Raw genomic sequence first — 24,393 nt, forward strand, 5'->3', positions numbered from 1 at the left:
ATCCCCTCCATGTTATGTGCAGACAAAGCATGTCAACCCAGCCTCCGAAAACGGCAGATATACGAAAACAGCAGATATACGAGCTCACAGCGCGTCGACGTGTCGTGTCATCAGCACAAATAGCCTAGCTGAAACCAACGTTAAACATGGACTTCTCATGGTTCTCACGATTCAAGGTCAGGTCGTACTGTAAATGACTGCGTTGTCAGACACAGCCAGGAGGATCGAACTCACGTTGATCTTCCACATAGGACAGTGTTCCACGTTGTCACTCTTCTCCTCCGGTTTGATGTGGTCGGCCTAAACAAGTGACATTAATGAGCGGAACTCCTCTCCTAAAAGTTGAAACTGTTTTCAGCTTGAAAGCACCCAGGGCTCTGCAAAGAGCTCTGAAACGTGACGCTCGCTTGGCCCTCCAGCGAGTCTTCACCATAGAAATGCATGGCAGAAAGTCACTGGCAGCTCAAAAACATGCTTTCTGTGGAGTCAACCCCTAAAGGAGCATCTCACCTTTTTTCAACATACTATCCTATATGAGTCCTCACTAATACTCACTATAGGATGCCACCATTTACAGTACATCTGTGGATGGTTTGGAGATGTGTCTACGGATGACATCATCAGCGGTCTTTTCATCAAACAATAATTCAAATGTTTTTGTTGTTGTTTTTCTTTATTGATTCAAGAACAATGGCTTCTATTTCAGCATGCTAACTTGTCTTTCTTCAGATGAACTACAGTATAGCGACGGCACAATGACTCCTGCTGCTCTAGAATACACCTCCATTATCTCAATGGAATGCAGCACAGCAGCCTCTTGTCCGCAGCTGACATCGTTTTGAATTGTTTTCCTGTGGGAGTACAGTAGGAGTACAGTAGGAGTAGGGGCACCGGACCAATTTATGAATTCACCCAGACTGGTTGAATGCAGCCTTTTTTATAAACATATTGGACATAGACTTCAGGTGGCATGTTGTATGGAGTAAGCATCCACCGTCTGTCGTGAAATATCTGTCCTTCCTCACTACAAGTTTTTGGTAGTGAAATTCATTGAGTCCAGTATATGTAAACGTATTAGAGGTTACTATTTATTACATTTCTTTTTTATGTTTTATAAAGTTTACCTTGCAATTATTCACATTAGTTTACTGGGACGATTGTGTTTATTGGTTCATTTAAACACCAGTATTTTCAGGACAAAATGTTTTAGTGTGAATACTGTTAATGCTTAAAAGAATGAAGATATATTTATCTAAACATCTGACCTCCATTATGGAACCGAAACAGGGATAGAGTAAACCGTTAGCTCATCAAACACAAGAATTCTTAACAGAACAGCATAATGTTCAATCATTTAATGAGTGAACATTATGCCTGCATGTGATGCCATAGACTCATAGGTGTGTGTGAAAGCATTTGACTGTGTTTAGCAGAGTTTGGCGCCGTGGTAAAGTAACTGTCCAGGTCGTGGGTTCACTGTGGTGCATCTGACTTTGTCGAGCCAACGCAATTTGCTCATTTTCGGGGGAGGGAAGCCATCGGGCAGGGAGAGTGATCATTTGGCACTGCACGTAATCATACGGGCTGGGGTGGCATTCAGCAGGGAGTGTTGGGGGGGAGGAATAGGACGAAGGCTCTAAGTCCTCCCGGTGGGGTCTCCTCACTGGTAGGTGAGTCAGTAGGATACAACAGCAGTGACAATGTACAGAAATGTATGTGTGTGGGGACTGGGGAGGAATCAATTGGCATAACGGCTAATTTGGGAGAAAGAACAACAACAACAACAACACGCTAATGGCTCAACAACTTCAACTATTGTCCCTACTCTACAAGCCTATACTGTAGATCAGCTATTTCTGATCAAGAGATTTGGTGTGCAGGGGAAAGAGTATAGAGCACTGTGGGACCCCGGTCAAGAAGTATATAGGGTTTAAGTTTAAATCACACTTCAGAGTATCCGCTGTAAAAGGAAAGAATTCTTCTCTCACATTACTTTGTGCCAGAGTCCATAGAGTGTATCCCATCTGATCACACTCCCAGCTCACTGTCTGACCTCAGACCAGTAGAGAGACACCTCCAGCTCACTGTCTGACCTCAGACCAGTAGAGAGACACCTCCAGCTCACTGTCTGACCTCAGACCAGTAGAGAGACACCTCCAGCTCACTGTCTGACCTCAGACCAGTAGAGAGACACCTCCAGCTCACTGTCTGACCTCAGACCAGTAGAGAGACACCTCCAGCTCACTGTCTGACCTCAGACCAGTAGAGAGACACCTCCAGCTCACTGTCTGACCTCAGACCAGTAGAGAGACACCTCCAGCTCACTGTCTGACCTCAGACCAGTAGAGAGACACCTCCAGCTCACTGTCTGACCTCAGACCAGTAGAGAGACACCTCCAGCTCACTGTCTGACCTCAGACCAGTAGAGAGACACCTCCAGCTCACTGTCTGTACTCCATGCACAGTTAACACTGAACTCAGATCAGTTTTCGTTATAAGAAGACCCCTCCCTGTTGTCTTTAGCCAGTGGGCAGTAGCAAGGGCAGTGGGCAGCAGTGTGTGTGTGTGTGTGTGTATGGTTCTTTGGAAGCTTTCACTCCACTACATTTATGAAAATCATTGAAAAGTTCTGAAAGTGTTTTCTCATTTTAGGGGAAATGTCTGCATTTTAACACATAAATGCATTGATATTAATCTGAAAATGTAATTTGTAATTTATACTTTGAAATACTTATATTATTCAGTTCAGTTCAGTTTTTATGAACTATTATTAGAATTATTGCGACCGTCAGGTTGCACAGTTACTATGAAAACCTCCACCAGCTGTCCCTCCATCAGTCAGTCTGTCCGTCACGTCACACTTTTGGTCGTACTCTTATTTCCGGCACCGTTGGCCCTGTCCATGCCAAACTTTGCACTCCTTGGCTGGCAAACCACAACCTCCGCTCCTGATTTCTCACATGCCCCTCTTCTAGCGCCACCATGAGGTTGCTTGCCAATTGTGTATACAGTACATGCCGACCTGACGGTCGCTTATTTCCCGATTAGGGAGTCTTACTGGTATTATTATCAAGTATCTATACTTGACTCACATACTGGGGGTGAGTGTTTTGTCCACCACTGGGTAGCACAGAGCTATGAGGACCCCACCCTGGTATGTTTAACACATTGATGTTGACAGCGGACGGAAGGAATCCTGCACCCACCGCCTCCTCTGTACCAGGCCGTAGGAGAGAGAAGAAAAAACACACATGTTTGAATTCGGTTGCAAATATTTGAACAGTTTGAGGTGTGCATGATTTATGTGAGCAAACGTGTCGACTTCAGAGGAGGACTTGTCACTAGCAAGATAACCATGCATGAAACGCCTCACATCGTTGCTGTCGGGTGGAAACCTTGTATGTTCTAACACACTGGTTCCCAAACACTGGGTCAGGACCCATTTGTGGGTCGTGGACACATTTTTATGGGTCCCTGAATTTTTTGTTTCCTAAATTTTGTTTTTAAAGATTGTTATTTCAAAACATAAAAAAAAAACATGAATTAAAAAACGAATTAATTGTTTTTTTTCCTAAGTAATTTCATGAATAAATAAAAGAAAAATCGAAGAAATGCCTAGAAAACAAATGTTTAAGAAGTAGTGAAAATAGCCGATCTACAAGCTCACAATGCCTGGTGCGAAGCGACGCGTTGTGAGCGAGTACTTTGTCCACCACTGCTGCAGATGAGGATAAATCACAGGCCTCGCATACGTTTCTCTTCATGGAGTTCTAACTACTGTTTTGGGTTAGCTTTGCCAAGTAGCTCCACAAGTTGTTTTTGTCTCTCCTCCCCGTCCCCGGCTCTCACTGACCCCCTCCCTTCCACTCCCCTCATCTGTTGTTTATTCAGGTGTGTGTGTGTGTGTGTGTGTGTGTGTGTGTGTGTGTGTGTGTGTGTGTGTGTGTGTGTGTGTGTGTGTGTGTGTGTGTGTGTGTGTGTGTGTGTGTGTGTGTGTGTGTGTGTGTGTGTGTGTGTGTGTGTGTGTGTGTGTGTGTTGTATTACTATACTGAGAGGGACAAAACTATTGTAGAATGTTAGAAAGTTGTCCTGGTCCTTAAGAGTTGTAAGAAAAAAGCTACCAGCATCATGAAAGATGTCACCTACCCTGCTCATGGTCTGTTTGCCCTCCTCCCTTCGGGCAGGAGGCTGTGTTGCCAAAACCACCTGGCTAAAGAATAGTTTCTTCCCTGTAGCTGTGAGAATTCTGAACTCTGGACCTTGAAACTGTGATCTTTGCATTGTGAGATTACTTATGAACTCTGCATTATGAACTGAACTTTTAGCCGGCAAGTGCAATTCATTTTAGGTATTATGTTGCCATGTCCAGGACCTGGGTAACAAATTTCGTTCTGTACTTGTGCAGAATGACAAATAAACTCCTTGAACCTTTTTATGGTTAAAAACAGATTTAAAGAGGTGGTGCCATGATCCCCCCCCCCCCCCCCCCCTCTGAAACATGATTATCAGGTATTATGATTATACTAGGAGGAAGATTATTTCCAAAAAAGTATACAGAAAGAGTTAAAATTGGGTTTTTATGTGGCCACACCCCCAGTTCATTAAGTATGCATGGATGGCATGGTGGGTGGTGACCCAGCTGATATAGCCACACCCCACAGTGTTGGGTGAATGGTAAATAGGGGAGGAGTTGATACTGTGACACACTTAGTATCTGTGTTTTTTAACTGACACTTTTGACCACAAGGGGCAGCCTCCAAGAGAAAACAAACAAATACTAAGAGAATACATAATTTCTCAATGAAGTACTTTCAACCTCTCCTAGACACATGAAAAACAGAAAAAGTACAAAACTATGGCACCACCTCTTTAAGACACAGTTTATTGGGTGTCTTGCAGGCTAGTGTGTTCTGGAGCACTGGTTCTCAAAGTGGGATCTGCTGTTGTGGAGGACAGCTATCAGGCCGGCTTTACACTGCCACTGAAATCTAGCCTGAATCAGATCTGAGTCACTTCAAAAGTGGAATCCGATTTTTTAAAAACAGTCTAAATCCAAACATGTCACATGCAGGTCACATGAAATCCGATTTTGAAAAACCACATCCAGAGGTAGTTTCAAATCCGATCCGGATCTGAGGACATCTGACTCAGTCTGAAAGCAGCAACCACATCCACCCCATTGAGTTATATGCAAGCCACATCAAACTGGCCAAGCGTCACTTGTGCTGCGCAACCCGAGCGCGGAGCCCCGACGTCATTACAGAGCGTGATTATTTACTATTTGATTACAGCGCATATTACAGCACGCTGAGCACATGAGAAAAACAAGAGAGGAGAGAGAAAACATGTGAGCTAAATAGATACAACCAGAGAGAATAGCGAAACGCAAGAGTGAAGAAAAGGAGAGAAAAAGTTTTTGTTGTCTCTTGTCTGTTATGTCGCATTTCCTGAACATGTGATCAACTAGCGTCAACGTTGTGACGTGACGTCATGACGCCGACGTCGTTACCACGGTAACCAAAGCAGATATGTAGACGCAGGGCAGCTTTGGGCTGACGCTGTTAAAATCAGTCAGAACGCACAGATCAGATCTGTGTCACTTGCAAATGCAGTGTGAAAAGTCGGGCCAAAAGATCAGATTTGAGAACCAAATCGGATTTGGTCTGGATTTGACTGCAGTGTAAAGCCGGCCTCAGGGGTGATGAGGGCATGGAAGTGTGGGGGTGGTGCGGGTTAGGGGATTGGAGGGTGATTGGGGTGTCGCACCAAATTCTGGGCCCTGGGGCACCGAGTGCCGTGCTGCGAGCTTGTAGATCTGCTATTTTTGAAAAATAGTGAACATTTGTGTTGTCTTTTAATATTTCAAATCCTTCAAAGGTTTTTTGAAAAAACTATGTTTCTATGTCAGTGGTGCTCAAACCTTTTTCATGTGAAGGACCCCCAAAATTATATGTATTTGTCCACGGACCTCCCATCTCAAAATATTCAGTTCCAGGGACCCTCCCAGAAGCAAAATTTGAGTTAAAAATGTTTGCTTAAAAAAATACATATTCAAAGATTTGCACACATTTTAACGATTTTTCTAAAATAGCAGATCTACAAGCTCGCAGCTCAGCACTCGCGCTGTGAGCTTGTATATCTGCTATTTTTCAATAGCTAAAGTGTAAAATAATTAAGGCCTTGGGGCCTGGTAACTCAGTCCCACTTTCCCCCCATTGTGACGCCCCTGGGTTAGGGGAGGTTGGGTGACTGAGTACACAAGTCCAACAATGGCTACATGCAGACAGCTGAGAGAGCAGGAATGTGCTACTACTGTAGCCTGCTAATTGGCTGGCAGGGCCTGCTATGGTCCCATGTGCTTTCACCTTTCCTCCCTGGTCAACAAGATGATTGTTTGGGTTCAATACTGACCCCCGGAGGACAAAGCCAGAATAGAATAGTTGTGCATTTAATTATCCACTGAAAGACAAGTTTATTTCTATAGCACGTTTCAGAAAGGAGGCAATTAAAAGTGTTTTTACACAAAGCTTCGATTATCAAGAAAGCAATATCAAGGCGACAAAATAAACCCACTGTGAGGACATTTGAATGTAGTAAAAATAAGTACAAACAGAAATATGAGAAATTACAGTGCAAAAGTCTTTATAAAAGGAAATCTCTAAAACAAGGGTCTTCAACAGGGGGACCCCTAGGGGGTCCTCAGAGTTACTACAGGGGATTCTCCAAATCTTTGTGTGATAGAAACATTTTTTTTCCTTTTTTATATTAACCACTTGAACCATAGCGTGAGCGTCCATATTCGGAGAACTTTAGCCGAAAATAGCAGATCTACAAGCTCACAACGCTGCGAGGAGTTGTGAGCTTGTAGATCGGCTATTTTCGGCAAAGAGCATTGGTGTAGAGGGGAAAAAGAGCAGACTAAGTACAGAGTGAAAGGTCAAGTTTATTAAGTATTGACGGTTCAAGTGGTTAAATATCTGAAAACACAAATTGACATGAATCCAAAATATGCTGTCAAAAGATGAAACGATATGGAATCTAGTAACAAGTTGTGGGGGTCCTTGCTTCATCTCTCTCTCAACTAAGGGGTCCTTGGCCTGAAACTGTTGAAGACCCCTGGTCTAAAAGGCAGCTGCAAAGGAAATCGTCATGTTTGTGTGTTCCAGATATGTGGTGCATAAAAACTGAACACTGCTTCTCCACGTTTTAATTCTGGAGAGGTATTTGGGTGCTGTGGGATGGTGTGGCACTATGGGATGGTGTTAGCAGGGAGGTATTTGGGTGCTGTGGGATGGTGTTAGCACTATGGGATGGTGTTAGCAGTGAGGTATTTGGGTGCTGTGGGATGGTGTTAGCACTATGGGATGGTGTTAGCAGTGAGGTGTGTCCTGGAGGTCCGGGGAGAGGCGCTCTGCGGTTGGACGAGTCCCATTGTTGTTGTTTAATCCTCCTCTTGTTTTTCCTTGTTCCTGACAGTTTTTCATCACAACAGAAGAATGTCCTAAAGTGTGTTTACCAGCACGTACGTTGGTGTTTTTTTACAGAGGTTGGAAGAAGTTCTCAGATTTCGTTTTACAAGCTCATCATATCACGCTGTGAGCGTGTAGATCGGCAATTTACCTTTATTTACAGGGAGTACGTGCTTTTTTCGATCTAAATCTACAAAGTAACTTAAGTAACGTTTTCAACTGAATGTGATCAAAACTAAATGCATAAGCAAAGTAAAAATGCCCAAAAAATGTACCTTTAGTACAGGAATTGAGTAAATGTACTTACTTTCCTCTGGTTTTGTGACAGCTTGATGGGAGTGAATTCTTCACTCAAATGAACCATCTGTTATTGGGTTCAAAGCAGTTATTTACTTATTGCTGCTAAACAACAACTTTCACCAGCTCAGTACAAAAGCATATTTTATGTGAAGACCTGCAGTTTGTATTTTTCAGCTCTTTTATTTCCAAGGCCACAGTGATGACAGTTGGCTGTCGAAACATCCTCTGTTGTTCAGGAGGTATTTATGTTAGTAATGTGTTCTCGGTTCATAGGACTGGGCACCATGGACAAAAATGGATTTCTAAACATTGAACTTTAGACTTATTGTCTGTGACAGTCATATTCCAGTTTTCTTTTAAGCAAAAGGCGTCGGGTCCGGGGACAGCCAGGGGTCCAATTGGGGAAGTGTGTACACTCTGTGTTCACTCTCAGAGTTAAATCAACAATAAGGATTTTACACTGCAAATTGTGGTAGATAAGAAATCATATCAAATTAGGGTCTGTGGCCTAATGTACATCAATCTGGTGGTCCTTGAAATTAAATAGATTGAGAATCAGCATGCATTCTTTTACACAACTGATTATGTTTTTTGTTCTCCAAATGACCTTCATTCTCGCTGGGCTTCAGATAAACAGGGTTCTGCTGTAAACATGACAGTTCCAGTTGAGCTATTTTATCAGGGGTTCAGACATTCCCAGTGACTCCCCAGACGTCCAGAGATACACATGTTTAACATTTCACAATATTCAGGCATCCAACTCCCGTTCATTTCCATTGCAGTTTCCTACAATCCGAGATGCCTGAAGAAGGTCTATTAGCCAAAACGTTGCCCAAATAAAGGTGTCCTTATTGTGCCAGTGTAGACGGTGTGCAGTTCGTTTTATCGTATTCTAGACGCCTGATCCCTGCCTAGTGCCTACTCATCTGTCTCTGAGCTGATCAGGAGTGCATAAGACCTTGCTTTTTCCTCCACCTGGAGGCCACAATAAGCTACCTGGTGGAGACCTGTGCTCGGAAGAGCACTGCTTCTAGTTTCACTTTCTTTCTTTTGCTGATCATGTGGTTTCATAGATACTTCATTTCACTTCACCCATAAACTTTATCTTCATATAACTGGTCCTCATATAATGCTCGTTATTGCGACCAAAGGTCGCATATACTCTGAAGAACCGTGTCGCTTGAGTGACCTTCCTTCCGTATCCTCGTGACCTTCCTTCCGTATCCTCTGTGATGTCAGTGTGATGTCAGCGAGTTGTGACATCACTTCCTGTACAGGGCGGCTACACGTAATGTGGATAACACTATATATGGAGATAGTCCAGTCCATCATGTCATATGGGACTACCGTCATAGAAAGTAGCCATTGTTAGGCTGGAGTCAATGGCTGTCTAAACATGGAGATGTGGATAACACTATAAATGGAGATAGTCTAGTCCAATATGTCATATGGGACTACCGTCATAGACAGTAGCCATTGTTAGGTCGGAGTCAATGGCTGTCTGTCTGACTGTCTGTACAGGAAGTGATGTCACATGACATACTTTTTATGCCCAACCTAGGGTGTGAGCGATAGGGCCTTTCTGTGTGGAGTTTGCATGTTCTCCCCTTGTCTCCTAGGGTTGATACCCTCACAAAAACATGAACAAACTCCCCCCAGAATGACAACAACTAGAATCGTCAGAGAAACGCTGTGGTTGGCCAGATGGTCAAGAATTGGCACGACCTCGCCCTTATGTCACCCTGAGGTCGCATTCCACCCTCAGGTGTCTTACTAGTATATACATCATGTGTGTCTGCTCACTCTGTGTCTGATTGGTGTGCTCTGGACAGCTGAGAAACCTGCCTACCAATGACCTCATCGATGGGGATTCCAAGCTAATAGAAACTACAGCCTAACGTATTCGGGATGTTTCTTTCTGTAACTCCCCAACGTCCCAAACGTCAGTGGTTCTCAAAGTGGGTTCCTGGGACCCCGCAGAGACTTGAGGGGGTTCCAGGGGGTCCCCATGCAGCTGTTAAATTATTGATAGTTTAGAGTCTGTAACTCTATGCGAGTGTAGACAACAAATGGGGATTCCAGGGGGTCTCCAGCTAAATGATTGATAGTTGGGAACCACCATGTACCTTTTACGGGTTCCATTTGTACACTCTCAGAGCCATTGGTGTAAAGTAACTAAGTACATTTACTTAAGTACTGTACTTAAGTACACTTTTGAGTTATTTTGACTTTAGGGTGCCCTCACACCAAAATACCTATGAGAGTGGAATCCGCGTTCCGCCAATGCATTTCAATGAGAGTGAAGGGGTTTCATGCCAGCAGAGGATTTCTGCAAAAAAACACTCCTTTATCATTGAAATGCATTGGAGGAACGCGGATTCCACTCTCATAGGTATTTTGGTCTGAGGGCACCCTTACTTGAGTATTTCCAATACTTACATCTCAGATCCAAATATTGTACTTTTACTCCACTACATTTATTTGAAAACTTTAGTTACTTGTTACTGCAGATATAAATGATTATATCATAAAACATACATTAATCCACTTTAGCCCTATTTTATACCTAGCTTGCGACGCGTTTGTGAGCTTGTAGATCATCCATTTTAAAACATTTTGTACTTTTACTTTTGGAACTTTAAGTATATTTTGATGCCGATACTTTTGTACTTTTACTCAAGTACATTTTGAATTCTGGACTTTTACTTGTAATGTAGTATTTCTACATTGCAGTATTGATACTTATACTCATACTATTTTTTCCACCACTGACTCTGGGTGTGTGTACAATTTAAACTAGGGATGCGGTATCGGTACTCATGGTATCGGTACTCGCCCCGATACCGGCCTATTTTGCGGTATCGGTACTTGTCCGATACTGCTCACAAAGCGCCCGAGTACCCTGTGTGTTCCGCCACTTCGCCTTTCTCTCTCTCTCTTAAAGTATCAAAAGTAAAAATACAAAATGTTTGAGCATAGCAGGACTAGAAGATCATGCACAGTACAGGAATTTCCATGGGCTAAACCTGAAAAAAAAAGTGAAATGTGTGGCAGTTGTGCCATGTTCTGGGAAAGCAATGCAATTTAATGTGTTATATACAGCCAGAAAGTGAGGAACATCTGATAAAAAAATGTAAAGACATTTTGTATTATTAATTGTACTCGTATCGGTACTCGGTATCGGCGAGTACTCAAAATGAAGTACTCGTACTTGTACTCAGTCAGCAAAAAAGTGGTATCGGGACATCCCTAATTTAAACCAAATGGTTCCTTTCGTCCATGTGGTTTGTACACTCTCAGAGCTATGAGGGTTTCGTGGCCAAACTGCTGGTCCGTGAAATTAAGCGGTTTGAGAAGCCGTGCCTGACATGGTGTGTTCCTTCCTGGTGTCCTGGCAGGGCGATAAGGGAGGAGAGCGTGTGCTGCAGAAGAAGTGGACCACCTTCCTGAAGGCTCAGCTGCTGTGTTCTCTCCCCGACGACGGCTTTCCCTTCAACATCATCCAGGACATGTTTGTCCTGAAGCCCACCGGAGACAGCTGGGAGAACACTGTGTTCTACGGAGTCTTCACCTCCCAGTGGTGAGCAGGAGGCCTGCACCATATTAGGAAAACATTGTGGAATATAGGGCTGTCACAATTACTACATAATCGTCTAATCGTGATTTTTTTTAAATGATCCTGATTATTTTTCATAATCATCATAATCGTTTCCATGTTGAAAAATGTTCATATATTTAAAAAAAATAGTAGAAATAGCAGATCTACAAGCTCACAACGCGTCGCGATGTTGTGAGCTTGTAGATCGGCTATTTCCACTATCAATGTTATTTTTTAAGTATAAAGTTGTCAAATATGTCAGTATTTTTTTTGTATATTTAGGTTATGTGTCATGATTGCCATGTGCAACTTCAAAGCCTAAAAGCCAAACAGAAATGTAATTATCAACGTCAAAAACACAATTACATCGTTAATCGCCAATTATTTGAGTGACAATTAATCGTCATGTAAAATGTCATATCGTGACAGCCCTACACGGCGATATGTCTCGCCATCAGCAAACACGTACCGAAGTGTACGGTTTGAATGTCTTTTCTCTGCCTCAGCTTCGCTGCTAACATAGAACCCAGACAATGAATAGCCTACTGTTTACACCAGTGGTTCTCAAACTTGGGTCCGGCCCTCAAATTATTTTGTGGGGTCCCCAGATGATTAACTTAATGTAATTATTTTCCCTCACTCAACGGTAAACAAACCAACACACATTATAAGTGTATACAGGGTATCTCTACATTAATAAAGTGACAATTTAAGGACTTTCAAGACCGTTTTAATGCCAAACTGGCCAAACTGTCAAATATTAAGTAAGCAAGAGGCGAACATTGTGAAAATAGCAGATCTACATGCTCACAGCACCTCGCAGTGCGAGGCGTTGTGAGTATGTTGTTTGGCTATTTTCACAATATTTATCTGCAGAACCCAGTCACATTAAATGTAATACCTACAATTCCAAGTACTTGTCAGGGCGGGGGTCCACAGTTCAAATATGTTTATTTTGGGGGTCACAGCCTAAAAATGTTTGAGAACCCCTGCTTTACACACACTGGAAAAAGAAGGGAGAAATTGATTATGTTCCCATTCCAACAACATAGTTTTACCGAAAACATTGCACCTGACCATAGCTGCTATTGACAATGAATGTATACCACCAACTTAGTCTTATGTTTGCTCACGTCTCCGCCCAAAACATTTTCTTCGAATCTAAACAAAAACATCCTTTATGGATTGTTGAAATGAATAAAAACCTGAAAACAAGCAAAATACAGATCCTTCTTAAAAGTACTTTTTCTTGAAACTTTCATATATTTCTTGAAAATTTCATATACCTTCTAGATACAGTGGACATTCAGTGATTTATTTTTAAACTTTGAATTTTTATGGCATACAGCTCATGCATATCAAAAGTCCATATTTCAAAATATTACAATATTACACAAGACTACTCAAGACAAGGATGTATATATTAGAAATGGTAACCTGCAGTCATTTATGATTTGGGATGCTATGGCATCTGCAATGATTTTTTACACAATATTCTAAATTTTCTAATATATTTTTTATATTGTTTGCGATTTGCAGGTAAAAAGATTTGTCGAGGCTGTTCAGCAGTGTGTTGTTGTGTTACATCACAGGTATAAAGGAGCGTCGGGCAGTTCAGCGGTGTGTGCGTTCACCATGGCCCAGGTGGAGAGGGCGTTCAGTGGACGCTACAGAGAGGTGAACAGAGAGACCCAGCAGTGGTACACCTACAACCACCCTGTACCCGAACCACGACCTGGAGCTGTGAGTCCGTCTGTCTCATTTCTGATTATCCCCCTCCTCATCTCCATACAGTATATATATATATATATATATATATATATATATATATTATATATACAGGTATATATATATTTTTTTTTCTTTCTTTTTTTTAGATGAATGCCCTACTTCTCAAACCTTTTTAGGCTGTGACCCCCAAAATAAACATATATGAACTGGGGACCCCCACCCTGACAAGCACTTGGAGTTGTAGGTATTACATTTAATGTGACTCGGTTCCACAGATAAATATTGTAAAAATATCAGATCTACATGCTCACAACGCCTCACAGCGCGAGGCGTTGTGAGCATCTAGAATGGTTATTTTCACAATGTTCGTTGGTTTGTTTACCGTTGAGTGAGATTTTTTTTCCCGACCCCAAGTTTGAGAGCCAATGCCCTACTTGATCACACTACAGCGTCACACAAAAGCAGCAGATCCACAAGCTCGAAGCGTGGCGCGTTTTGAGCTTGTAGATCTGCTACTTTTGCTTAATTTGAATACGGAAAATGTCAACATATGAGGTTTCCAGAGAAAGAAGATAGCAGGTTTGCTACTGGTATCCCTCAAACCACCGGTGCTCATGAAAGGGAATACAATGAGAGAAAAAGGACAAAATGTGCCACAGAGGCACAAAAATCCAGGTCCAGGCACTCAGGAAAAAAAACACCCAACGCGTTCCGGCAAACGCCTTCTTCAGGGTATTACTGGTGAGGTTTCCACCCGACAGAGACTTGCCTCCAGCCATTTTAGTACACGTGTACCGTACACTGTAAGTGTAGACGTTGTGCGCTTGACCCGTGGATGAAGATCCCGTGCCTGCTGTCAGCCTGTTTAAAGACCACAGCCTTGTTATGAAAGCCAACATCACTGATGCACATAAAAAATGTTCTGGTTGCATTCACATGCTTTTGTGATAAGATCCCTAAATTCTAGCTGTGGTTTTCAAACATCCAAGGGACCAACATGTTGGTCAGATGAGGGACCAACATGATATCTTAATTTTTTCTTTGTCTTTTTGTGGCCGGTGCACATTAACCAAAATACAACATAAGAATTTACTACATCTGCCAAGACTATTGTCTAAAATCAGGTTTTGGGACATTTTTTCTTTTCTTTTTTTTTTACAATATAACTGACAATGCTAATCAATGTTAGGAATATTCATAGTTTTTACTGTCAACATCAAATTAATTCTGAAAACATAACGTGCTGATCTGCAAAGATCAAAATCTCCCATGTCAAAATACTGTTAATGTGGTTAATGCTTATACCAATATTGTCCACATTATGCTTTATGCACTAGTAAGCAGGGACGTGCAGAGAGTGTTACAGAGGCAGGGGCTGAAATTTCTAAAAGGGCCTTTTGGTGAAGATATTGAAAATAGCAGACCTTCAAGCTCACAACACGTCGCGCTGGGACGCGTTGTGAGCTTGGAGGTCGGCTATTTTCTGTACTTGATACCACACTAAACTAAGCATAATCAAGTCAATACTGGAGATGTGGCGTACAGCATGGATTTCTACACAGTGAGGGCAATTCTTTCAACATAAGATGCTGCATTCAAGTTCAGGGGAGTTTGAACGTGGCAAATTCTCTTGAAAGCTGCCTTCAGGTATGGCATGGAAAGAGGGCATTTTTATTTCTTTCACCATAGTGAAAACGGCATTCATTGTCTGGAGAGGGCACTTTTTTACAGACATAAAAGGGCAGGGGCTCAAGCCCCCTTTGATGTCTGTGTGCACGTGCCTGCTAGTAAGTGAAAGTAAGTTGTAGTGTTTACTCGGGTAAACAAAACCATTATATTGAGTTTCTCTCTCTCCCTTTCTCTCCCATGCAGTGTGTGACCAACCATGCCAGGCAGATGGGCATACAGTCGTCCTTACATATGCCCGACAAGGTGCTCAACTTTGTGAAGGACCATTTCTTGATGGACAGCGTGATCCGTAGCGCCCCCTTGCTGCTGAAACGCAGCGTGCGGTACACACAGATCGCCGTGCACAAGATCCAGGGCATGGAGAGAGCATACGACGTCCTCTTCATCGGAACAGGTAGCGCAGTTTACTGATCGCAAAATATGGTCTCTCCTGAGGGAGGCTAAACACGTACCGCTCCCAGCTTGACATGGAAAGATTTTGATTGATTGATTTATTGATTGATTGATTGATCGATTGACATTCAGTACTGAAACTAAATGCCACCAAACTGGTGGTGTGGCGATAAAAGTAACTTAACTTAACTCAGTTACTGCCAAATTAAATATGCCTTCTAATGGCATTATTGCCATAAAATCTCCATAGACTCCCATGTAATTTATAGTGCACAGATCATGCACGCCCATGCACAGATCATGCACCATGTTTGTGCAGGCTGTTCACAGCTTTCAAACAAAAAATCCTATATTACATTCTAGAACTGCAGCCAGCAGTATTTGGTAGACACGACCAAATGCAGCACTCCAATTGGCTAGGACTGATCACGTGGCACACGGAGTTCCTAACCGGAAGTGCGTCCGGCGGTCAAATATGTCCGACCGGAAACGTGCGCTGCGGCACAATAGTTCCACCACAATAGTTCCCCCCCAATTTTTTTTTTTCTTTTTTTTTTTTTTTACTTTTTTTTTTACTTTTTTTTTTAACTAGATGTGACTCTAGTGTTTTACATTATGTAAGCAAAGATGGCTGCCCTGTATGAAAGATGGGGTTGTATGGGGGTGGAACATGCAAAATCGCGATTGAAATCATGTTTACTAGATTTAATGGGGTCCAAAAAAAAATTAAAAATTTCTTAAAAAAAAAAAAAAAAAAAAAATGTTTTTTTTTTTTTTTTCTAAGTAAAAGTCGCCAAAAGTCGTCTGGCAGGGAAGTCCATAGTGAGATAGTTGATCTGAAAGTTGTTTGGCACTGTATGAGTTAAAGGAGCCTAGTCAACTTTTTCATTGTAGGGCCGACACTTTGTTTACAGACTAGAATGTAAACAAAGTGTCGGTCTGAAAATGGCTTTTTTTATGCTTTTTGTGGTCATTTTTGAATAGAAACACATTATATTAACTTGATTGATTGATTGTTTGCATTCTTCATTAACATGTTCAAAACAGTACGGCACAATTTACAGTACAAGTACAATTTAACGATCTATGCTAAAAGTATAACACAATTTAACAATCTATGCTAAAAGTATAACACAAAAGGTCCTCTGGGCTTGTTTCCATTATATGTACTCAATTCATCCACAAGATCAGTTTGTGAGCTTAAGGCAGTACTACTTGTCAACTAGTACGTATCCTACCCAACACCAGGATGAGCGGTAGAAATGTGGTCTCATGCAGGAGACAGAGGGCAGGACATAAAAAGTTGGAGATTGCCATTTTAACATTGTTATAATAATGTATATCGTCACTGTCGGGCAGAAACCTCATATCTCCAAGTTTCAAGAAATAGTTTGTTCTTTCGTAAATTAAAGCCCTAATTCATCATACAAGAATGTTGCACAAAAGTAGTGAAAATAGAACCTCATTTTTAAAACAGTATATATTTTTTTATATATAACGGTTTTGGACATACAAGGTTTCCATACGACAGCGACTATACAGTACTTAAATGGCATGCAGTTATTGTTTTGCATTAATAAAAGTTACCGTATATGGTTCCCCTGGTTTTCCCAGATGATGGGAAGCTGCATAAGGCCATCAACACCAACGATAAGATGCACATCATAGAAGAAATGATTCTGTTCTCTGAGGCGGAGCCTGTGCAACACATGGAACTGGACCCACAGAGGGTACGTCAAAAACCTTTCTAAAATATTCATCTTTTTTTTTCTCCTTTTTCTTAAATAGATCTACAAGCTCACAACGGGTTGCATCGCAACACATTGCTATCTTGTAGATCTGCTATATTCGAACAGCTGAAGTATAAATCTGACATGGTTAAGCGACTCTTCATACGCAGTGGCTCAGGGGTAGAGAAACGTCATTAGAACATGGAGGGTTCCCGAAGGGTTCCCAGTTCGATCCTGGGCTCCTCCAGAGTTGGTGTCAAAGAGTCCTTGAGCAAGACTCTGAACCCTAGTTTCTCCCAGTGAGCAGGTTGGTGCCTTGCATGGTTTCCTCTGCCATCGGTGTATGAAGTGTGTGTGAATGGGTGAATGTAATGCACAATCTCTGTAAAGCACCTTGGATAAAGGCGCTATATACATTTACCATTCATATGGGAGTCTTAAGTATTATATTTCATATGTGTACTCACAGCATCGTTCATAGTGCTAGGGTCTACCTACAGTATACATGCATTACTTCATAGTTATTAATTTCCCACTAAGGTTCTGGAAGTGGGGAGGAAATGGATGATTTATTAAAGTGGGAAATGGTTCCAGATGTGCTCTGTCCTCCGGGGAACATTCAACCAAACACAGTGGTGAAAAGTAACCAAATACCTTTACTCAAGTACTGGACTTCAGTACAAATGTGAGATACTTTTACTTGGACTGGAGACTGGAGTATGTCCATGTGTAATACCTTTTACTTATACTCCACTGCATCTCAAAAGCAACTATTGTACTTTTTAATCCACTGCAAAATTACAGAAGTTATTGTAGATTTAGATTATTATTACAAAACACTACTTTTACTTTACTAAATAAAATAATAATAATGATAAATAAATAAGTGTTGAGTAACAGTTTCAGGTGTCCTCTGTTCTCTTGGGAGAATTCCATCAGATGTTCCTGGAAGTTCTAGAGGCCAGTTTATGAAATTCCACCGCTGCGCTTCTACCCTCTCTCTCCCTCTTACATAAGCAGAACCTCACCGGGCCAAAAACAATTATATTGCATTCTTATCTACCGTTATGTAATACACAACCGCAACATAATCTGTTTATGTAACGTTCAATGACTCACAACAGGTGACAGATGACAGTTATATATATTTTTTTTTAAATAGTTTATAGTTTATCATGATTTCTGTTTCAGTTAACTTTTAATCACTTCATAAAGTGGGTTTGGTAGTTTCTTTTATCCATTTTTCTATTGTTAACACATGTTTTACAATAGATCCCCCCAAATGTTTTGAACATTTCATATACAAAATAAAAATAAAAATCCCTAAAATATCTTATGTTAATTACTACCTAAAATCCAGCAGGTACTAGCCAGTTTCAACCAAAAAGATAATGACTGGCACCTGTCTAGACCAGTGATCCTTTCCTGGATCAAGGCCCACTTGAACATCTTGAAAGAGTTCTCTTGTTAAGTGGTCAGATGATTCTGTGATGTCACGGCTCACGGGAGGAGAGATACCCCGCCAAATAACATGCAATTATCACAATAAATTGTATATCTTGACCAAAATGTTTTGACTGAAGTGTGTGTGTGTGTGTGTGTGTGTGTGCGTGTGTGTGCGTGTGTGTGTGTGTGTGTGTGTGTGTGTGTGTGTGTGTGTGTGTGTGTGTGTGTGTGTGTGTGTGTGTGTGTGTGTGTGTGTGTGTGTGTGTGTGTGTGTGTGTGTGTGTGTGTGTGTGTGTGTGTGTGTGTGTGTGTGTGCAGGGCTTGCTGTTCGTATCGTCCCACTCTGGGCTGGTGGAGGTGCCAGTAGCCAACTGTTCCAACTATGTGAGCTGCGGGGAGTGTGTTCTGTCCAGGGACCCTTACTGCGCCTGGACAGGGAGGCTGTGCCGGGACGTCAGAATGGCTCCGCCTGACAGGTGAGCCAGGGAGAGTGTAGAACCGGGTTTGGCAATAGTTAAAGAGGCGGTGCCATGATTCCCCCCCCCCCCCCCCCCCCCAAAAAAAAACATGATGATCAGGTATTATGATTATACTAGGAGGAAGACTTTTTCCAAAAAAGTGTACAGAAAGTGTTAAAATCATGTTTTTATGTGGCCACAAACAGAATATTGATTCATAATCATATTTGATCAGTACTTCCTAGTTCCTACCAGAGTTTTGCGAGCCGACCGTGTTGCACTGGATGCACCAGGCATAGGGCTCGATTAAGAAGGCGGAAAATACCGGGCGCGCTGAGGAGATACCGGCAGGCGACGTTCGTGTTTGACGCATGAATAACGATCAGCAGGTTATTATGACATTTTCGCTGTTCAAATTGTGCGCCAAGCGCACAGAATAATTATTCATGGGTGTGTTTCCCCGAAGAGTGGATGGCGTTGCTGCAGTTTTTGGCCGGTAGGTAAATTCACCAATCAAAAGTTTGTTCGTCATTCCCTTTAACTGGCATAAACCCTGTTCTTGAACAGGGAGGATGAAGGGGCTAATGCTTATTCACATATCACAGTGATATCACACTTGCAAATATCTCACGCTCAATAAGGTCTGTTTTATTAGAACCGACATTGTTTGTGTATAGAGAAAAAAAGGCGAGAGAGAGAGAGAGAGAGAGAGAAGCATCGCTGTGTTTTTGTGTGTGCGGCGAGAGAGAGAGAGAGAGAGAGAGAGAGAGAGAAGGCTATAATATAATACTTTTTTTGTCATGTGCACATAACTATTTGTCTCATTGCATATTGGCTGATTTTGTTTGATATTGAGAACAGTAATAATAAACACATTTCAATTATTATTTAGAAATTTACATTTGTAAAATTAGACCAAAACTGACGTAGATCTAAAGGAATAGGCCTATAGCTGTTGTTTAATTCATACGGTACAGCATGTGGTGCAGCCACCCACAAACACGTCCTCGCACTGTTGCACATACATACATGTGTCCAAAAAAAAACAAAACATATTTAGACCTAAAAGCTGTCAACATGCCATGTATAGTGCTTCGAGAGCTTTTTTTTTCCTTTGGCGCGATGCATCGCGATCACGCATCTATATGAAGCAAAGAAAAACAGCGGATTGATTCCTCATAGATCGGTCAATTGTGAAGTGATTTTAAAAATTGAAAGAGATCCATCCATGCTCCTGTGAATTTGCTTTCCATGCCGACACCAGCCATGGGTCTAGTCTAATGTGCACAAACTACAGCAGGCGAAAATCCGCTCATGCCAACCTATAATTAAATTAACACATCGGGTGCCCACGTGGTGTCTACAAGCCAATCTCTTTGATGTCGCTGGAGGCCCACGACGCGTTTGACGCGTTGTACAGTAAACTATACTGTACTGTAGCTACTGCACTTGGCTGCCGCGGTGATGAAACAAACTCCATTTCCCAACATGCAGCGCGCAATTACGTCACCCGGACGTGCTGTGTGGCTCGTTGACTTCCTGTTTACCGGCTGCACAAAAGTGATGTTTTCTCCTAATCTAGCTTTTAAATCACTTTCATTTCAAAACGGCAGCCTCTTCTACCTGCCGTAACACAAACACTGTGGCTTAGAAATGATAAAAAACGGTCCTGACTGAAAGAAAAGATTTTCGCGAAATAAACAGGACATACTCCGATTACATTTACTCTGATTACTTTTCTCGCCAGTACTCTCGCCGGTAGGTAGAATGACGCGTTGCCATGGGCACCAGCAACACACACACGTCATACATCCGGGCACTCGATGTGTTAAATTAAATAAATCCCCGAAGTCCCATATTAGCGTGATATCTTTCATAGGGGAGCCACGACTGGCACAGAAGGAATGGATTTTTTGTTTTGTTTTAATCAGACCAGAATGAAGAAATGTGGCTGAATATCTGCTGTTTCTTGTGTGCCCAGTCTCATGTGGGCATAAACATGTCATTTAGCGCATAAAAGGCGATCAAAGCACTTATGCCTTATTTTTTTTATAAGCACTGGACGCATAGCGCAGGTTGATTTTACTTTCTTTACCATAAGCAGTTAGATCCTGTTAAAATAAGTCTAATCATTTTATTATTACATTTTGGATCAATTCTTACATTTCTTTATTAACACATCCACTGCCACGTCCCCGTTATCACGTCCAGGGTGGCGTTAACTGGTTACCATGGTAACCCATAGCCCCCGCGCAGCGACGGCCACGATTGAGTGAAAAAACTCAATTTCCCATGATTCCTAGCAGAAATGGAATTCTGCGGACTTCCAGCTCCCATTGGATTGTATAAATCAGAAACATGGATATATCTCCACTTCTTTTCCCATATCGCTTGTTTGGTCAAAACGTCCTGTTTTCTATGGACCATAGCTTACAATACAGATCATCGCAGTTGTATTTTTTCTTCTCCGCGTGAAAGAAAACACTTTGAACGGCCGTGAACAAGAAAGTCAAAGTGTTAAGTAGGGTGCTTTGCGTCGGGGCCTAATCACCCTGTCGGGGTTTATTTCTCCATAATGACCAGCTGACTGTTCATTATCCCTTGCATGTTGAAGGTTCCTTTTTAATACAGGTTGTTGAACCCGCCTTCTAATTAGTCTTTGTTGTTGTTTCAGCCACTGGCAGCAGGATGTAGAAGAAGCCGACACTTCAGCTATATGTAACAGAACCTTTCCCAGCTCCAGATGGAGACCCAAACCCTCGCGTGAGTCAAATAAAAATATCGTTGTTATCGGGTGGAAACCTTGTATTGTTTTTGTATTCATCATTTTAAAAATGATTTAAACAGCCGATCTACAAGCACACAACGTGTGCTTGTAGATCGGTTTTCACTAGTATATCGGTTGTAGATCGGTTTTCACTAGTTTTGTGCGACAGTCTTGTGTGACGAAGCAGGGCTTTACTTGGCGAGAAAGACGTACACATTTGAAACCTGGAGAAAAGTAGAGATACAAGGTTTCTGCCCGACAGTGACGATATAGACCTTTAACTTTTGAACAAAAAAATGTTTTGTTAACACAAACATCTCACTTACTTGCACATACGTAAACGTTCCACACTCTTTTTTTTTCTTTTCTTTTGTTTCCTGCAGCTCTGTCTCGTTGCCAGCTCATCACCATCCCAGCCAACACCTTCAGAGTCCTGCCCTGCAGGCTGCGCTCCAACCTGGCAACCAGGAGGTGGCACTACAGGGACAACACCAGCCAGTTCCTGTACGCCACCGCAGAAGGAAACCTCGTGGTTGTAGCGCCACCGCAGTTTGACACAAGGTAATTAATTGTATTTCAGAATGTTTCATAGTTTTTTGTTTTTATTTCGTTTGACTTTGTTTATCAATAAATGTCATAATTTTTTTTGTGTGTGTGTATTAGTTTACTAGCATTATTACGCATTATTTTGTGCTTTAACTATTGAAAAATAGCAGATATACAAGCGGCACCGAGTGCCGCGCTGCAAGCTTGTAGATCTGCTATTTTTGAAAAATCGTCAAAAAGTCTATGAATATTTCAAATCCTTGTTTCTATGTCAGTGATGCTCAAACGATTTCATGTCAGGACCCCTATCTCAAAATATTTAGTTCCAGGGACCCCCCAGAAGCACATTTTTTGTTACAAATGTTCACTTAAAAGCACACATTTTCACTACTGTTCAAAAATGTCAGCGAGTGCTGTGCTGCGAGCTTGAATATCTACTGTAACTCAGTCCCACTTCCCCCCCCCCCTTGTGACGCCCCTGCTGGCCCGACAGGCTGGACACGTACGAATGCTGGTCGGAGGAGGAGGGCTTCCGCCAGCTGCTGGCCAATTACTGCGTGAGGGCGGAGCCTCGCCAGGAGAGCACCACTCTGACTGGACACTCGCGGACGCCGCACGTGGAGCGGGAGGAGCCTATCATCCTGCCCGGCGAGTCGCGCTCCACACAGATCCACACCAAGACCTACTGGAACGAGCTGATCGTGGTGTGCGCCCTGCTGGCCTTCTCGCTGGTCGTGTTCTCGCTGTTCGTCGTCTACAGGTCAGACGCTGTTCTGTAAAATCACAGCTAAATCCTTTGTTTGCCGCTACCTTTTAAATGGGTTTTCTTATTTTTCTTCAGCTCTGCATTACCTTTTCATATTTTACTTTTTTCTTTCCTTTTTACTGAATTGGAATGTACTTTCATAAAGTTTTTCTATTGCTTAATGCAGTGGTTTTCAAACTTGGGGTTTTTCTCATTCAACGGTAAATGAACCAATACACAGTATAAGTGTATACAGGATATCTGTACATTTATAAAGTGACAATTTAAGGATTTTCAAGACCAAACTGGCCAAACTGTCAAATATTAAATAAACAAGAGGCGAACATTGAGAAAATAGCAGATCTACATGCTCACAACGCCTCACATTGCGAGGTGTTGTGAGCATATAGATCTGCTATTTTCACAATATTTATCTGTGGAACCGAGTCGCATTAAATGTAATACCTACAATTCCAAGTGCTTGTCAGGGCCCAACCGTGACAAGCACTTGGAATCCCCAGTCCCCAGTTCATGTCTGTTTATTTTGGGGGTCACAGCCTAAAAAGGTTTGAGAACCTCTGGCTTAATGTTTTTTGTAAAGCATATTGAATTGCCTTGTTGAAAACCAATTGTTTGAGAAACTTAAACATTGCCTTGCCTTGCAGGAACCGGGACCGCATGAAGACCATGCTGAAGCAGGGCGAGTGTCCCAGCATGCAGCAGAAGAAGCCGCGGCTGGCGGTGGGGGGGAAGCCCGCCGAGAGCCTGCCGCTGAACGGGAACACGGTCCCTGTGTCCACCTCGGACCACAAGGGCTACCAGACGCTCAACGACAACTACATCTGCAGCACGCCCACGCACGAGTCCTCGCCCGACAACAGCAAGAGCTTCTCGGAGACGTCGGAGCGGCGGCCGCTCAACCTGAAGGAGAGTCACGTGGAGTACTCCCCCACCTGCCCGCGGCCACGCGTCAGGCTGGGCTCCGAGATCAAAGACTCCATCGTATGAACGACGCATGTTAACGACGTTAACCACTTAAACCCTATGGACTTTGTTGACGGGGGGTGGGGGGGTGGGGGACCCCTTGGTCCCTCAGGGGTCTGTACTCGGGGGCCACCCTCCTTTTTTTTTCTTTCCTTCTACACCAAATCTCTTCGCCGATCTGCTATTTTCGCCGGATGTTCGCCTGCTCTTTTCGCAGAATGTTCGCCCAGAATAGGGACACGCTAGGGTTCATGTGGTTAAAAAAAAATGCAAACACCGAATCTGTACCGGGGACACGGACGTAGAGGAGAGGAGACCCCGACCCCCACCCCCCTACATCACAGCACATCTCTTTAGTTTGTCATCATCTTTAAGTTGTGTGATCAGTGCACAGAGGAGGACATTTACCCAAACCATTTCTGCTCCAAAGCCGGTGTGGTCGTTTGGTGTGTTGGCGTGGGAAAAGAACGGCGATGTGGCCCCTCCCAGCATCATTGAGCCAATAGCGGCTGATTAGAAAAGTTACAGTCCTCACT

At 42.6% G+C, this 24,393-nt stretch overlaps 1 protein-coding gene across 1 annotated transcript in view; it reads left to right on the forward strand.

The window, feature by feature from the left end:
• The window catches only part of LOC308288343 (semaphorin-4B-like), a 104,754-nt gene extending 80,841 nt beyond the window's left edge, over positions 1-23,913 (forward strand). The window contains exons 9-17 of the mRNA XM_080729760.1: positions 11,169-11,350; positions 12,961-13,111; positions 14,972-15,182; positions 16,796-16,911; positions 18,676-18,833; positions 21,490-21,578; positions 21,966-22,143; positions 22,622-22,888; positions 23,539-23,913. Coding sequence (XP_080585886.1) covers positions 11,169-11,350; positions 12,961-13,111; positions 14,972-15,182; positions 16,796-16,911; positions 18,676-18,833; positions 21,490-21,578; positions 21,966-22,143; positions 22,622-22,888; positions 23,539-23,881 — 1,695 coding nt within the window. The 3' untranslated portion in view covers positions 23,882-23,913. The remainder of the gene's footprint in view (positions 1-11,168; positions 11,351-12,960; positions 13,112-14,971; positions 15,183-16,795; positions 16,912-18,675; positions 18,834-21,489; positions 21,579-21,965; positions 22,144-22,621; positions 22,889-23,538) is intronic.
• Positions 23,914-24,393: the final 480 nt, after the last annotated feature.

Source organism: Nannobrachium achirus (assembly GCF_963921795.1).
Source record: "Nannobrachium achirus genome assembly, chromosome: 7".
NCBI lineage: Eukaryota > Metazoa > Chordata > Actinopteri > Myctophiformes > Myctophidae > Nannobrachium > Nannobrachium achirus.